Source organism: Cervus elaphus, chromosome 4, assembly GCF_910594005.1.
Source record: "Cervus elaphus chromosome 4, mCerEla1.1, whole genome shotgun sequence".
Lineage (NCBI taxonomy): Eukaryota > Metazoa > Chordata > Mammalia > Artiodactyla > Cervidae > Cervus > Cervus elaphus.
This window is the reverse complement of record NC_057818.1, coordinates 50,592,762-50,607,486: the sequence shown is the minus strand read 5'-3', so window position 1 is coordinate 50,607,486 and position 14,725 is coordinate 50,592,762. Positions and strand designations below refer to the sequence as shown.

Below are 14,725 nucleotides of genomic sequence, written 5' to 3'. Positions count from 1 at the left end.
TTGACTTACATGTAGACGCAGGGGGCTGACGTTGACACAGCTACACAGACACACACACGCCCACATACAGGCACAAACACATGATCAAACAAGCCCACACCGACTGCAAACACCTGTGTGTGTCCAACTCAACCCCATGAGCCGTATGTAGCTCTCCAGGCCCCTCTGTCCATGGAATTCTCCAGGCAAGAATACAGGAGTGGGTTGCCATTCCCATCTCCAGAGGATCTTCCCCACTCGGGGATTGAACCTGGGTCTCCCTCATTGTGCTGTGCTTAATCACTCAGTTGTGTCCAACTCTTCGAGACCCCACGGACTGTAGCCTGCCAGGCTCCTCTGTCCATGGGGATTCTCCAGGCAAGAATACTGGAGTGGATTGCCATGCCCTTCTCCAGGGGATCTTCCCAACCCAGGGATCGAAGCCAGGTCTCTTGCATTGCAGGCAGATTATTTACCGTCTGAGCCACCAAAGAAGCCCACAAAGGCCCAGTAACACAATATACACCTAGGCTGAAGCTGACAAACACACCAGCCTCCCTGCAGATTGAGATACACCCACCAAGCAACAAGTACACAACAGGGTGCAGATCAGGTTTATGTGGATGCACCCACACACAAACACAGCCAAGCCTTCCAAACACAGCTGGATACACTCAACTCGCTTTGGACACATTCATCGAGATGCCGAACAATACAGAAGCACACACTTGCATCGACACACAGGGCTGCTGCAGACACACAAGCATGGAGATGCTGCTAAGTGCACGTAGGTGACGCAGACACATATGTACACAGGCCGGTGAGGACCTCAAGTTCATCCACCAAGAGGTAGTCAGGGCTGGGGCTGACACACCAGAACAAACAGAAGCTGAAGGGTATTGTTATTACCTGCTGTGAATCACACACAGACACATACATACATACACTTCTATAGGGATCCATGGGACAAAGTTATACACCAACATTCTCACCCTGCGACATACATACAGATATCACAGAGCTATCCATACAGAGACAGCTGCAGTGGCAATGAGGAAACACACCAAGTTGTCCAATGACCCATCCTGACTCCACAAAGAAACAAGATCCCCACCAAGACACACTCGTACCTAGAGGCACACACCTGTAGGCTGACACAGTCACCTCTATACAGTGAGGTGTGCAGGACAGCCTTCAGACACACTGTGGCTGCGGTCCATCACTCTGCCATCTCTCCTCACACACACATACACTATTCTACCCTCACACAGTGAGTCATAGCTATGAACACACAAAGAGGGCTGGATACCAGGCCAACACTGAGATTCTTAGTCACACACACAGACACACACTTACATTGACAGCCCCCGAGAAACTTAGAGAAATATGCCATAAAGATCCAAACACGGGCTTCCCTGGTGGGGCAGTGGATGGAATCCACCTGCCAATAAAGGGGACATGGGTTCGATCCCTGGTCCAGGAAGGTCGCACATGCCATGGGGAAACTAAGCCTGTGGACCACAATTACTGAGCCCTCCAACTCTAGAGTCCTGTGCTTCACAAGAGAAGCCACCGCAATGAGAAGCTTGTGCACCGCAATGAAGAGTAGCCCCTGCTCGCTGCAACTAGAGAAATTCTTCCAAAGCAATGAAGACCCAGCACAGGCAAAAAAAAAAATAAAAAAGAATAGAGACCCATACAGTGGGACAGACAGTTAAACTGACAAAACATACCTGGTAGCGCGCGCTTGCACACACACGCACACACACACACACACACACACACACACCCGAGAAATTCTCTGCAGCTGGCCCTCACTAAGGCACACCCTCATCCAGATGCTGACAGAAGCACTGAGACACAGATCCAGAGGGCCAGGGACACACCCAGACCCTCCCTCCACGCCCTCCACACTGGGACACACACAGAGACCCCGCCTGGCAGCTCCCATGCAGATAAGCACACAGATCCTCTCACACCTTTGACCTCCCCTTTCTCCCTCTTCCTGGGATGGGCTTGGGGATCCATTCCCCCCCTCCACCCTGTCCGGGGTCCTGCCAGGCTGACTCAGGCCTGGAGTGAGCCCTGGGCCTGAGTCACTCCTCTGGAGGCCAGCATGCTCACCGCTGCTTCCTTGCACACTCAGGGCCCCCGGAATGCTGGAATGTGAGCACCTCCTTCCACCCTAAGAGACCCTCCATCCGGAGTACCCTCCCGGTGCCAGCAGATGAAGGCAGCAGGTTGGGGCTGCTGGAATCGAATGCCTTCCAAGGTCCAGCCACCTCCCTCTGACTGACTCAGCCTCCCCATCTGTGTTCCTCTGTCTGTCTTTCCTCAGTGAGGGGAACTCCCTGTGTCCAGGGTCCCCCAACTCTGCCTGACCACTGCGTGACCCCCCAAGCTAGGTCCTGCCCCATCTGTGAGGTGTGGAAAGAGATGGTCACCCTGAGACGGGGAGGGTGTCATCTGTCACTCAGCCCTGTCCCGCCTCTCTTCTTCTTGGGTTACGTCTGTAAGGAGGAGGAGGAGAGGAGGGCACAGTTGATTCCGGTGCCCTGCTTGGGGTCAGGGGCTGACAAAGGGGCATCGGGCCCACACACACTTGGCCATGGAACAGCTCAGAGGAAACCCAGGACAAAGGACGCTATTCAGAGAGGCTGGCGCGAATGGAGGGAGAAAGAGCAGAGAGACGACAGAGAGACAGGGAGACAGACACAGAGAGAGATGGAGAACAGAGAGACAGAAAGAAAGCGCACGGAGAGAAATGAGATCGATGGGGACAGAAATGCAGAGACAGAGATGCTCAGAGACAAAGAGGAGAAACTAGAGAGAGACAAAGACGGAGAGAGACAGAGAAGGATAGAAGGATGAGGAGAGCCTCATATGGAGGCACGAAGGGCCCCCCACTTCCATCCCACCTGGCCCTCTGTCCTGAGCTGATCACATCCCTGGACTCACCTGGAACGCGGAGTGTGTGCTGGTGGCTGTGGTCCATGGCTGAAGCCAGGGAGACAGCATCCTGGAGCCAAAGGAGGTCCACAGGCTCTGGGGGCCCCTGCGCCCGGCAGCTCAGGTTGAAGGGAGTGTTGGCAACCACAGTCCTGTCCTCAGGCTCCTCCAGGAAGTAAGGCAGGCCTGGGGGAGCAGTGGTAAAGGCTGGGGTCCCTCTGATCCCCCTAGGGGTCTGACTCGCCACTAGGATGGTATAGGCTGCTGGGTCTTTGATGCCTATGTCGGAGCCCTCAGAATACTTCTACTCCCAGGACACAAGGTCCCAAATATCCGGCTCCTCTCATCAGTGTCTGACCCCCTTTCATGTTTCTTTTCCAGAATGTCGCTAAGTCGTATCTGACTCTTTTGCAATCTCATGGACTGTAGCCTGCCAGGCTTCTCTGTTCACCAGATTTCCCAGGCAAGAATACTGGAATGGGATGCCATTCCCTTCTCCAGGAGATCTTCCCGACCCAGGGAGTGAACCCGCATCTCCTGCATTGCAGGCAGACTCTTTGACCATTGAGCCACCTCATTCTACTTTATCTATGAGGAAAGTGAGCCACTCTCTCAAACCCCAGCAGTGGGGGAGAGGGTTAAGTCTCCCGGGGTGGGGGGAGAGTGGTAAGTTGCCTCTGATCTCTTATCTGACAACCCCCAAGATAGCTTTTCCTCCAGACACATAATCTGCCCCTCAGGCTTGCCCCCAATAATTTATAGACCCCTTGCCTGACCCTCCCAAGGTCTCTGACGTTCCTAGGCCCTATGTCCCCAGGGGACACCCTGAATCCACCAGCACCCTCTGACCCTCCCTCAGGACTCTTGCCCTCCCAGGACCTCGGAGCCCAGGGCTCACCCTCCAGCCCCACGTAGCCAGGCTGGGACACGAAGGTCTTTTCTCCCAGGACCACGGCGCACTGGTACCATCCCGCGTCTGAGAGTTGCAGAGACGAGATTCTGACAGGGCAGAGAAGAGAGACAGAGAGGTTCAGGGTCAGAGCTGGACCCGGTGAGGGGGGCGTCCTCAGAACTGAAAGCGGGGAAGGGGGTCTGGCCCGGAAACTTGTAAGAGCTAGGAAGTGGGTACTATTATTAACTCACTTTACAGAAGAGGAAAGCGAAAGCCGGGGTGAGTTATGTCACATGGTCAGGCTCACGCAGCTTGCGTGTGGCCACGCTGCCACCCAGCCCAGGTGGGGCTCCTGTGAGTGACTGGCCACTTGGCCTCACGTGGTGGAGGTGTGGGGACAGGAGGGACATGGGTCACGGCTGGTCGGAGGGGGAGGCTGGGCACCTGAGTTGGCTGACCACTTTCCAGTCATCCTGCCCATCTTCGCCCAGGGGCACCTGGGTCTGTGTGCTGTCTGCCAGCTCTAGGACCTGTCCATCCCGAAGCCAGGTCACCTCGGGGGGCTCCCCCTGAACCTGGAGCTCACAGCGCAGGGTGCCCATGAGTCCTCGGGCACCGGTGATGTTCCCTGGACTCCCCACGAAGGGGGGCACTTCAGTCTGTGGGCCTGCAGGGAGATGGAGGGACGTTAGCTCGGGAACCCCTGCTTCCCTGGACTTGGTTCCACCCCTGCCGGCCTGCCTACGGCTGCCAGGACCCCGCCAGGCCCTTAGGCCCACATAGTTGTCGAGTGACCTCAGCTGGGGGGGTGGAGGGTGGAGGCTTCGTGGGGAGGATGGGAGCCTTCCCAGGGGACTGGGGTCCGGCCTCCATCCCGTTGGGAAGTAGGCCCAGCATCTGGCAGCCTCCCACGCCCTGACTGCCCGGCTGGCCTCCCCTGCTTAGGGTCTCTAGAGACTTGACAGACTGGGCTGGTGGCTGGTGGGGAAGAAAAGGGGATGGGAGGGAGCCGGGAGAGAGAGAGAGAAATGGGGAAGGAGAGGCAGAGAGGGGAACCGGAGAAAGTCAGGCAGACAGACAGGAACAGAGACTCAAGAGAGACGGAGGATGAGAAATGCAGAGACATACCTAGAGGGGAAAAAGTTGGGGGAGAGACACACAGAGGGAGAGAGAAAGACACAGACAGAGACGTTGATAAGAGATACTTAGAGAACAGGGAGAGCGAAAGACAGAGAAACAGAGACCCACAGAGATGGCGGGCCGAAGGCAGAGCCCCCGACCCCAGACAAACAGCCGTGGGGTGAGGAGAAGTGGGGGTGACAGAGAGTCTTCCCCTAGGGCTCCGGAGCCTCCTCACCCTGCTGCCTGACTTAGGGGTCCCTTCTGGAAGGCTCCTTTCCGGGCAGCCCTCCACTCAGCCCCTTTCTGCAAGGCCCCCAGTTCAAGTCCAGCCCCTAGCCCTCAGCGTCTCCCATCTGTCTGTCCCATTGTTCTGTGTCCATCTCTTCCCCATCTCTGGGGCTCCTAGTTTCTGTTTCTTATCCTTCTGTTCCTCTCTCAAGGGTCCCCTTTTTTTCTTTCCTGGCCTCTCTTGGTTTGTCTCTGTGTCCCCCTTGTCTCCCTCTCTTGTCCCAAGGAAACTCCCCGAGCCTGCTCAGGACTCAGCGCCGCCCCCCCTCAAACACCTGCCATCCGTCCCCCTCCTCTCCCTCCTCCCCGCCCAGCCCCTCCATGAGAGGGCCCTCCCCACAGGCCCCCCATCATCACTCACCCTGGGGAGCCACGCGCCCCCAGCAGCACAGCGCCCAGCACCAGGCCAGCAGGACCTTGCCCATCCTCGGGGCACCAGGCAGTGAGTGCCAAACTTTCCTCAGAAGTTGCTGGGCACCCCGCGAGGGAGGGGGCAGGGCCGGGCTGTCCCCGACCCTCCCCCCGGCTCCCGGCTCCCCCCGCCCTGATTTGGCACTGCCCGCCTGGCCCAGCGTGGTGGTTGGGGGGGTGTCCCTCGCGGGCTCGGCTCAGCGGGCCGCCGTCCCAGCTCCTTTGCCTCCTTCTCTCCCTCCCAGACTTCGGGCAACACTTTCTCCGCCCCTGGCTCCCCGTCGCTTCTGCCTCCGCCCACCACCGGCTCGGAGCCCAAGGGGCCACCTGGACTTCGAGGGGTTAACGCGGAGAGAAGAGGACCAGCTCGGTCTTAAAGGGGCCCTGGAAGGAGGCTGAGGAGGGGGCAGGGGCCCCTGGCGGCTGCGCCCCTGCTCCGGGGCCAGCGGGGCAGGGAAGCTGAGTGGCTCCGTACCCCGGCTCTGGGCGCTGTCCCTCTGGGCTCTCACTCCGAGCTCATCTGGTAAACATTCCTCCAGAACTCCACTCCCCTCTGCGACGCCCCCCTCCCCTGCCTCCACCCCCAGAGCCCAGCCAGGCACTCCCCCTTTGCACTCACAGCTCCTCAGACCAGGACACACACACACACACTCAGATGTCACACACACACACACACACACACACACACACACACACACACACACACGAGAGGCTGGGACAGGAGGAGACACGCAGGGACATGCCGCCGGCCCACACTCAGACAAGCCGGGTCAGGAGCGCCTCCATTCCTGGAAAAATCTCAGAAACCAGAAAGGGGAGGACACTGTTGTGTGGGCATCCCCAGGGCGCACTGATGCGGTGGGGGTGGCGGGGAAAGTCGCCCCTCGTACCAAATAAAGACCAATGTGGGCAAAGAAACAGGATGCCAGTGGATGGGCACTCACGGGGGTGGGGGTGGGGGTAGCCTGAAGACCTGGATGGGAATCCTGCCTCTGCCACTAAGCCCAGGACCTTACAAGGGACTGGCCTCCGTAAGCCTCAGTTTTTCCATCTGTAAGCTGGGAATAAGAACAGAACCCACTTAGCAGGCTACGGGGACAGGGCACACGTAGTTCCGTCGCACGTGGTAACGACAGCTGACTAGGTGTCCTTGATTTTTCTGCATCTCATGGATCTGTCTCTGGGCGCTTGCATTGCTCACTCCCTCTGGTGGTTTGCGTGTCCTGATCCTGCAGATCCGGTGCAGGTGTGCTGGTTTCTCCTGCTTGTCCATTTCCCTCCCCCATGTGTTTTGCACATGGTGGGTGTGTGTGTGTGTGTGTGTGTGTGTGTGTGTGTGTGTGTGGTGGTCTCTCTGAGCCTGCGTGTTTGTGCAGGACAGGCTGAACTCCCAACTTTCTGCTCTTGGCTGCTCTGCTTCTGTACTGGTATCCCCACAGCTCCTCACAAATGCCTTTCAGCCTCTCGAGGTCTCGCCCACCCGCCCCTTTTCCTCAGTCCTTTCCCAACAGGACCTTGCCTTGGCCTCCTCCCGGGCCTCCTTGCCTCCGCTGTTACTCCCTCCATCCCATCTCCCATTCATAACCAGAGAGATGGTTCTGAAACTCAAATCTGACCCTGTTCCCTCCCTGCTTAACCTTTGCTCCTCACTGCCCTCGGGATGAGCCCTGGGCTCCTCAACTTGGCACCCAGGGCTGAGGCTTGGCATCCTCCTTGAGCTGTGTTCCATTTCAATGGAGACCTCAGGATCTATCCTGCCTCCCAAGCCTGACCCTCAGGGTCTTCTCAAACACCTTGTACCCTCAGTAAGTTTCCAGCTGCCATGGAGGATTAGATTCAGCTAACAAACCTCTCTCCTGCCTGGCCCTGCTGTCTTCTCCATGACCTCACCCTGGTCCAGCCCCGTCTTCTCTGACCTGGACTCCTGCTCTGGCCTCCTCCCTGGTCTCCTGGCCTCCACTCACCCTCGTTCTAACCAGTCAAGAGCGAGAAGAATGTCTTTTGGGACTTCCCTGGCAGTTCAGTGGCTAAGACTCTGAGCTCCCACTACAGAGGGCCTGGATTCCATCCCTGCCCAGGGAACTAGATCCCACATGCCACAACTGAAGATCCTGCACACCACAACTAAGACTCGGCACAGCCAAATAAATAGGTTTTTTTAAAAAAGACTGTCTCTCAATCCCAGATCAAACCTATTTCCTCCTTTGTCCCAAATCTTCCGTGATAAACCCCCAAACTGCTTGCCTCGTGCCCCCTGATGTCTACCACCTGGCTCCTTTCTCTTGTTCACAGGTCGCTGGGCCTCCTCCTGTAGCCCTTTGTCCCCAACTCCTACACACCCCTCAGCCCCATCTCCATTGCCCCCTTTCCATGGCATCACTGCCTGGTACTTCCCAGTTAACTCCCCGTGTTATTCACTCCCAACACTTTGTCCTTTTCTTTTTTTTTTTAATATATATATATTTATTTAATAATTTTCTTTTTTTAAAAATGTATTTATTTGCTCATTTATTTGGCTGCACCAGGTCTTTATGTGGTATCTTTAGTTGTGGCATGAGAACTCTCAGCTGTGGCATGTGGTATCTAGTTCCCTGAGCAGGGATCGAACCTGGGCCCCCTGCATTGGGAGAGCAGAGTCTTAGCCACTGGACCACCAGGGAAGTCCCTGTCCTTTTCTTTGGCGACGCTGCCTGAGTTTTCATGATACACTTATTGGTATAACTGTGTGTCTTGTGTCTTCCTTCTCCTGCTGCTCTGTGGGCTCTAGGAGAGCAGGCATTGGGTATATCTTGGTCATCTCTTTGTCCCCACCACCCTGTAAAAAACCTTTCATAAAGGGGTCAATTAATTATTGTGGCACTGTTGGGGGGGTGCAAATATTTGCAACGATCTGCCCACTTGTTTGAATATGTTGGGGGACCATACACACCTAATGGACCTGCTGTCCATTCGACAGCATGGGCAAGTCGAATCTGTGTTTGTTCTCTCAAGAACTGTTTGCTCGGGACTTCCCTTATGGTCCCGAGTGGTTAAGAACCTGCCTTTCAATGCCGGGGATGTGGGTTTGATCCCTGGTAGGGGAATCAAGGTTCCCACGTGCCATGGGGCAACTAAGCCTGAGTGCTACAACTCCTGAGCCTACCAGAGAAACATGTATCAGGATGCATCATGGGCAGAGGAGAAAAATACATCAAGGGGAGGGATATCAAGGGGGTGGAGAGTGCTGTTTTAGGGAAGGTAGTCAGGGAAGGCCTCTCAGAGGTTATGATCAAGGTCTGAAGTAAATTAGCAAGTGAGTGAGTCGTAAGGAAGGGCATTCTAGGCAGAGGGAACAGCCAGTGCAAAGGCCTAGAGGCCGGCTTGTAGAGAACTTCAAGGAGGAGACCCGTGTGGCCGGAATGGATGGGGGTCACGGAGGAGGTGAGGTCAGAGAGGGTGTCAGCCTGGCAAGGAAGACTTTGGGCTTTTATTCTAAATATGATAGAATGCACTAGGGGGTTATTTTCCCTGCCCAGCTTTATCAATGTATAATGAACAAATGTATAAAGGACTTCCCTGTAGCTCAAGTGGTAAGGAATCTGCCTGTGATGCAGGAGACCAGGGTTCAATCCCTGGGTCGGGAAGATCCTCTGGAGATGGAAATGGCAATCCACTCCAGTATTCTTGCCTGGAGAATTCCACGGACAGAGAAGCCTGGCAGGCTACAGTTTGTGGGGTCGCAAACAGTCAGACTAAGTGACTAACACACACAATGGACAAAAGTGTATAAATTTAAGGGGTACGACATGATTCACTACATGTATATATTGTGGAGGGGTTACCACAATAAATTTAGTTAACCCATTCATTGCCTCACATAGTTACCTTTTTTTGGTGTGGATGGTGAGGTTATTTACGATCTACTTTCTTCATAAATTTCAAGTATACAGTACAGGGGTTTCCTTGGTGGTCCAGTGGTTAGGAATCTGCCTTGCAATGCAAGGGACACGGGTTCGATCCCTGGTCCTGGAAGAGTCCACGTGCCTCAGAGCTAGCTGCCTTTGCAGCACAACTACTGAGCCCACGTGCCCTAGAGCCCGTGCTCTGCAACAGAAGAAGCCACAACAACGAGAAGCCAGAGCGCCTCAACTAGAGAGGAGCTCCCGCTATATGCAGTTTGAGAAAGCCCATGTGCAGCAACGAAAACCCAGCACAGAAATCAATCAATAAATATGCAGGACAGTATTAGCCATGTTCCCCAGGTTGTACATTAGATCCCAGCGTTTATTCATTTTGTAAATGGAACTCTGTACCCTTTGACATCCAGTCCCTGGCAACCACCATTCTTTTACTTTTTCATTTAATCAATTAATTATAGGTGCTGGTTTAGTCGCTAAATTGTTCCGACTCTTGTGACCCCATGGACTGTAGCCCACCAGGCTCCTCTGTTCATAGGATTTTCCAGGCAAGAATCCTGGAGCAGGTTGCTATTTCCTTCTCCAGGGGATCTTCCTGACCCAGGGATCGAACCTGGGTCTTTGGCACTGCAGGCAGATTCTTTACCAGTTGAGCTACCAGGGAAGCCCCCATTAATTATTAATTGAGAGATAACTGACCTACAACATTACATTAGTTTCTGATGTACACAGACATTCAGTATTTGTATATATTGTGAAATGATCACCATTGTAAGTCTAATTTAACCTCCATCACTACACAATGACAGTTTTTTGGTTTTTTCTTGTTAAGACAATGTTCAGGATCTACTTTCAGGGGTCTTTCCTGGTGGTTCAGTGGTTAAGACTCTGCTTCCACCACAGGGGGACCAGGTTCAATTCCTGGTCAGGGAACTAAGATCCCACATGCTGAGTTGCACAGCAGAAAAAATAAATAAATAAAATAAATCTCCTCTCGGGACTTCCCTGGTGGTTCAGTGGCTAGGACTCCATGCTGCCAATTGTGTGTGTGGAGGGGGTTTCAATCCCTGGTCACATGCTGTATCTAAAGATCCCACATGCCCCATTTAAATAAATAAGTAATTTTAAAATAATCTATTCTCTTAGCAACCATCATATGGATAATACAGTATTATTAACCATGATTACCAGGCACCTAGTACACTATATCCCTCTCTGTTTTGTGATTTTTCAGTTTTTTTAAGATTCCCCATATAAGTGATCATACTACAGTTTGTCTGACTTAATTTCACTCAGATAATGTCTACAAGGTCCACCCACGTTTGTCAGAAATGGCAGGATTTCCTTCTTTCTTATGGCTGAACAATATTCTGCTACGTATCTATGTCACTTTCCCTTTCCTTTTCTTTTCTTTTTGGCTGCATCACAGTATGTGAAACTTCCTTGACTAGGGATTGAACCCTTGCCCTCTCAGTGAAAGCGCAGAGTCTTAACCACTGGACCACAAGGGATGTTCCTATGTCACATTTTCTTTATCCACTCATCTGCTGACACAGATTTGTTTCTGTGTCTTGGCTGTGGTGAATAATGCTACCATGGACACAAGGGTGCAGCTATCTCTTGAGACACTGATTTTGTTTCCTTTGGATATATACCAAGAAGTGGGATGGCTGGATCCTATATAACAATTTTATTTTTAAGTTTTTGAGGAGCCTCCAAGCTGTTTTCCATAGTGGCTGCACCAGTTTACATTCCTACCAACAGTGCACAAGCGTTCGATCAGGGGAGTGACCTGATTTGATTTGGTTTTCAAAGATCTCGGGCTTCCCTGGTGGCTCAGGTGGTAAAGAATCCGCCTACCAATGCAGGGGACACAGGTGTGATCCCTGGTCTGGGAAAATCCCACATGCTGCAGAGCAACTCAGCCTGTGGACGCCACAACTATTGAGCCTGTGTTCTAGAAGCCACTTCGATGACAGGCCCATGCACAGCAAATGGAAAGCAGCCCTTGCAGGAATGAAGACCCAACACAGCTGTAAATAAATAAATATCCCTTTACTGAGACAAGTAAGTGAAAGGCTGATGGGAAACTTTCTAACAGGGGCAACAGGACCTGGACACACTACATGGGACAATTTATTATTGACGCTGGCAAGGGACCCAGCACTCCCTAGAGAGGAGCTCTTGCCAGAATAAGCCCACATCTGATCTAACTCCCAGTTTACAGGGAATTGCTGGCAATTGAAAGACATCTTCTTGAGTAGCACCCCCAAGAAGCCATCAGCCAAATGCGGGATGTGACCCAGTTTCTTCAAGAAATTAGTGGCATTACCAGAGGGGAAAAGGTGAAGGGATAAATTAGCAATCTGGTATTAAAATATACACCCAGCTATATATAAAATAGATAACAAGCAAGCATCTACCATATAGCACAGGGAACTATACTCAATACATTATAATAACCTATAATAGAAGGGAATATAAAAAAGAATTATATAATTATGTAGATGTTTAAGTGAATCACTGTACTGTACATCTGAAACTAATACAACATTGTAAATCAACTATATTTCAATAAAAATTAAAAAAAAAATAAGTAGCATTCAAAAGATTGGGGAATGATTACAGCTTAGAAGATTTCCCTGGTGGAGCAGTGGTAAAGAACCCACCTGCCAATGCAGGAGACGTGGGTTCGATCCCTGGGTCGGGAAGATCCGCTGGAGAAGGAAATGGCAACCCACTCCAGTATTCTTGCCTGGGAAATCCCACGGATAGAGGAGCCTGGTGGAATACTGTCCATGGGGTTGCAGAGTTGGACCTGACTGAGCGACTGAATACAGCATCCAAATGAAGGCACTGCGTGGTGAGCCTTTGAGTGCTGATTGGAGTCAATACGACCACAAAGTACATTTCTGGAACCTTCGGGGAAAGAGGAACACTAACACTGCAAAAGAGCTAACTGTGATAGGCGTGAAAATGTGGATCATGGTTGTGACTTTGTTTAAATAATTTTGTTTGTTTTTGGCTGTGCTGGGTCTTTGTGCTGTGTTGTCTCTAGTTTTGGTGAGCAGGGGCTGGACTCTCTAGTTTTCGGGCTCAGACTTCTCCTTGCAGTGGCCTCCCTTGCTGTGGAGCACAGTCTCTGGGGAACTCGGGCTTCAGGAGCTGGGGCTCCCCAGCTCTAGAGCGCAGGCTCAGAGGCGTGGGGCGCGGGCTCAGCTGCTCTGCGGCGGCGTGTGGGATCCTCCTGGATCGGGGATCGAACCCATGCTTCCTGCATTGGCAGGTGGATTCTTTACCACTGAGCCACCAGGGAAACCCCATAGCTGTGACTTTTAAAAAGTGGATTTTAGGGAATTCCCTGGCGGTCGAGTTGTTAGGCCTCCAAGCTTTCAGTGCTGAGGGCATGGGTTCAGCTGGGGAACTAAGATCCTGAGAGCCATGTGACTAAAAAAAAAAAAAAAAAAGAATAGATTTTAAAGGGGTAGTTGTTTTAATAAGTTAGGAGCCTTTGTTGGGGATAATGAAAGTTTTGTGTATAGACAGTGTGATGGTTATAGATTGTGAAGCTATTTAATACACTTACAAGTGGTGAAAATGATAAATGGATATATTTTACCCGCTCCCCCCCAAACAAACTGAAGACCACACTAACTGCAACTACTTTTACTTTGGGGTCGATAATTATTGTTAAGCAATTCTGAGTTTATGTTATTCTTTGCTTGCTACTGCAATCATCCTATTCTGTCCACTTTTATATTAATGCAGTTCAGGGTCCATCCTTCCTTAAATAAATGAGTTTGCTGGTATTTCTGGTTCCAAATTTCCCTCAATGTGAATTTTGAGTGCAAAGGAAAGCTAGTTGTTGCCTTAATTAATTAATTAGGTGGCACCTTATGGCATGTGGGAACTTAGCCCCCTGTGCCCCTTGAATTGGGAGCACGGAGTCTTAGTCACTAGACCATCAGGGACATCCCCACTGCCTTAATTTAAATAAAAAAGCAAACCTCAAACCTCATTCATTCCTTTTCATATCCTACTGACATAAAAAGTGGGTAAGTGTTCAGCTGATAAGTCGTGTCCAACTCTTTGTGACTCCATGGACTGTGGTCCACCAGGCTCTTCTGTCCAGGACATAAAAAGTAGCAATAATAATAAATCCAAGAACATCATATATATTGGTGCCTGTTAAGTTCCAGAGTTTTTCATATCCCTTCTTTTAAATTAGGTAAGTCTTTTATTGTTTTCTTTTTAAATTATTTCTTTGGCTATGCCACGCGGAATGTGAGATCTTAGCTCCCTGGCCAGGGATCAAACTTGTGCCCCCTACACTGGGAGCACGTTAAATTGCTTGTCTTTTAGATGCTCAGCCCTCAGTGAAGGCGTCATCAACTAGAAAGTGGCAAAGTTAAGATGTGATCCCAGTCTCATCTTTCTATTTTCTATCATATCACTGTTCTGTGCTACCTCTGTAGAACTTAAGCCAAAAAATAAAGTGATGACATCATGGAAAATTAAAAACAAAACTTCAGCCAATGATCTATGCATTGCTGAAGCTTTCAGAGGCCTATATGTGCAATCTTTTGTCTGTTTTTGGCTGTGCCGAATGGCATGTAGAATCTTAGTATCCTGACCAGGGACTGAACCTGTTCTCCCCATCTCACCCCACCAGCAGTGGAAGGGTGGAGTCCTAACCATTGGACTGCCAGGGAAGTCTCTGCAATTTGTTTTAAAATGCCTTAAAAAAAAAAAAAAAGAGTTGGATGGGCAGGTGGATAGAAGTGTACTGATGAAGCAGGGCAACTAAGGTGGGAAAATGTAGGTGGTATCCCATGGATGTTTCCGAACAATCCCTTCAACTTTGCTGCATGTTTGAAAATCGTCATAATAAAATGTTGCAGGAGACAGGGGACTTTCCTGGTGGCCCAGTGGTTAAGAATCTGACTTGCAATACAGGGCACCTGGGTTCGATCCCTGGTCAGGGAAATAAGATCCTACATGCCACGGGGCAACTAAGCCCGCAATGGGGCAAGTAGGCTTAACTACTGAGCCTGTGAGCCACGACTAGAGAGAAGCCCGCGTACTGCAATGAAGAACTGGTGTGCCAAAATTAAGACCCAACACAGCCATAAATGTATAAATAAATGAATATTTTAAAAGGAAAAAAATCATCAGGTTCAACATATTG

General features: G+C 51.3%; 1 protein-coding gene and 1 non-coding gene across 3 annotated transcripts in view; both read right to left on the bottom strand.

The window, feature by feature from the left end:
* The window catches only part of AXL (AXL receptor tyrosine kinase), a 35,100-nt gene extending 28,895 nt beyond the window's left edge, over nt 1-6,205 (bottom strand). The window contains exons 1-4 of one of the 2 annotated variants that reach the window (XM_043899240.1): nt 5,592-6,205; nt 4,265-4,487; nt 3,827-3,927; nt 2,938-3,114 (exon numbers count right to left, since the gene is read on the bottom strand). In XM_043899240.1, coding sequence (XP_043755175.1) covers nt 2,938-3,114; nt 3,827-3,927; nt 4,265-4,487; nt 5,592-5,655 — 565 coding nt within the window. In that variant the 5' untranslated portion in view covers nt 5,656-6,205. The remainder of the gene's footprint in view (nt 1-2,937; nt 3,115-3,826; nt 3,928-4,264; nt 4,488-5,591) is intronic. The other variant, XM_043899239.1, reaches the window with a different exon arrangement.
* A 2,023-nt stretch (nt 6,206-8,228) lies between these two features.
* Nucleotides 8,229-8,301, bottom strand: TRNAG-CCC. The gene has a single exon. It is a non-coding gene; the product is annotated as a tRNA-Gly (tRNA).
* Nucleotides 8,302-14,725: the final 6,424 nt, after the last annotated feature.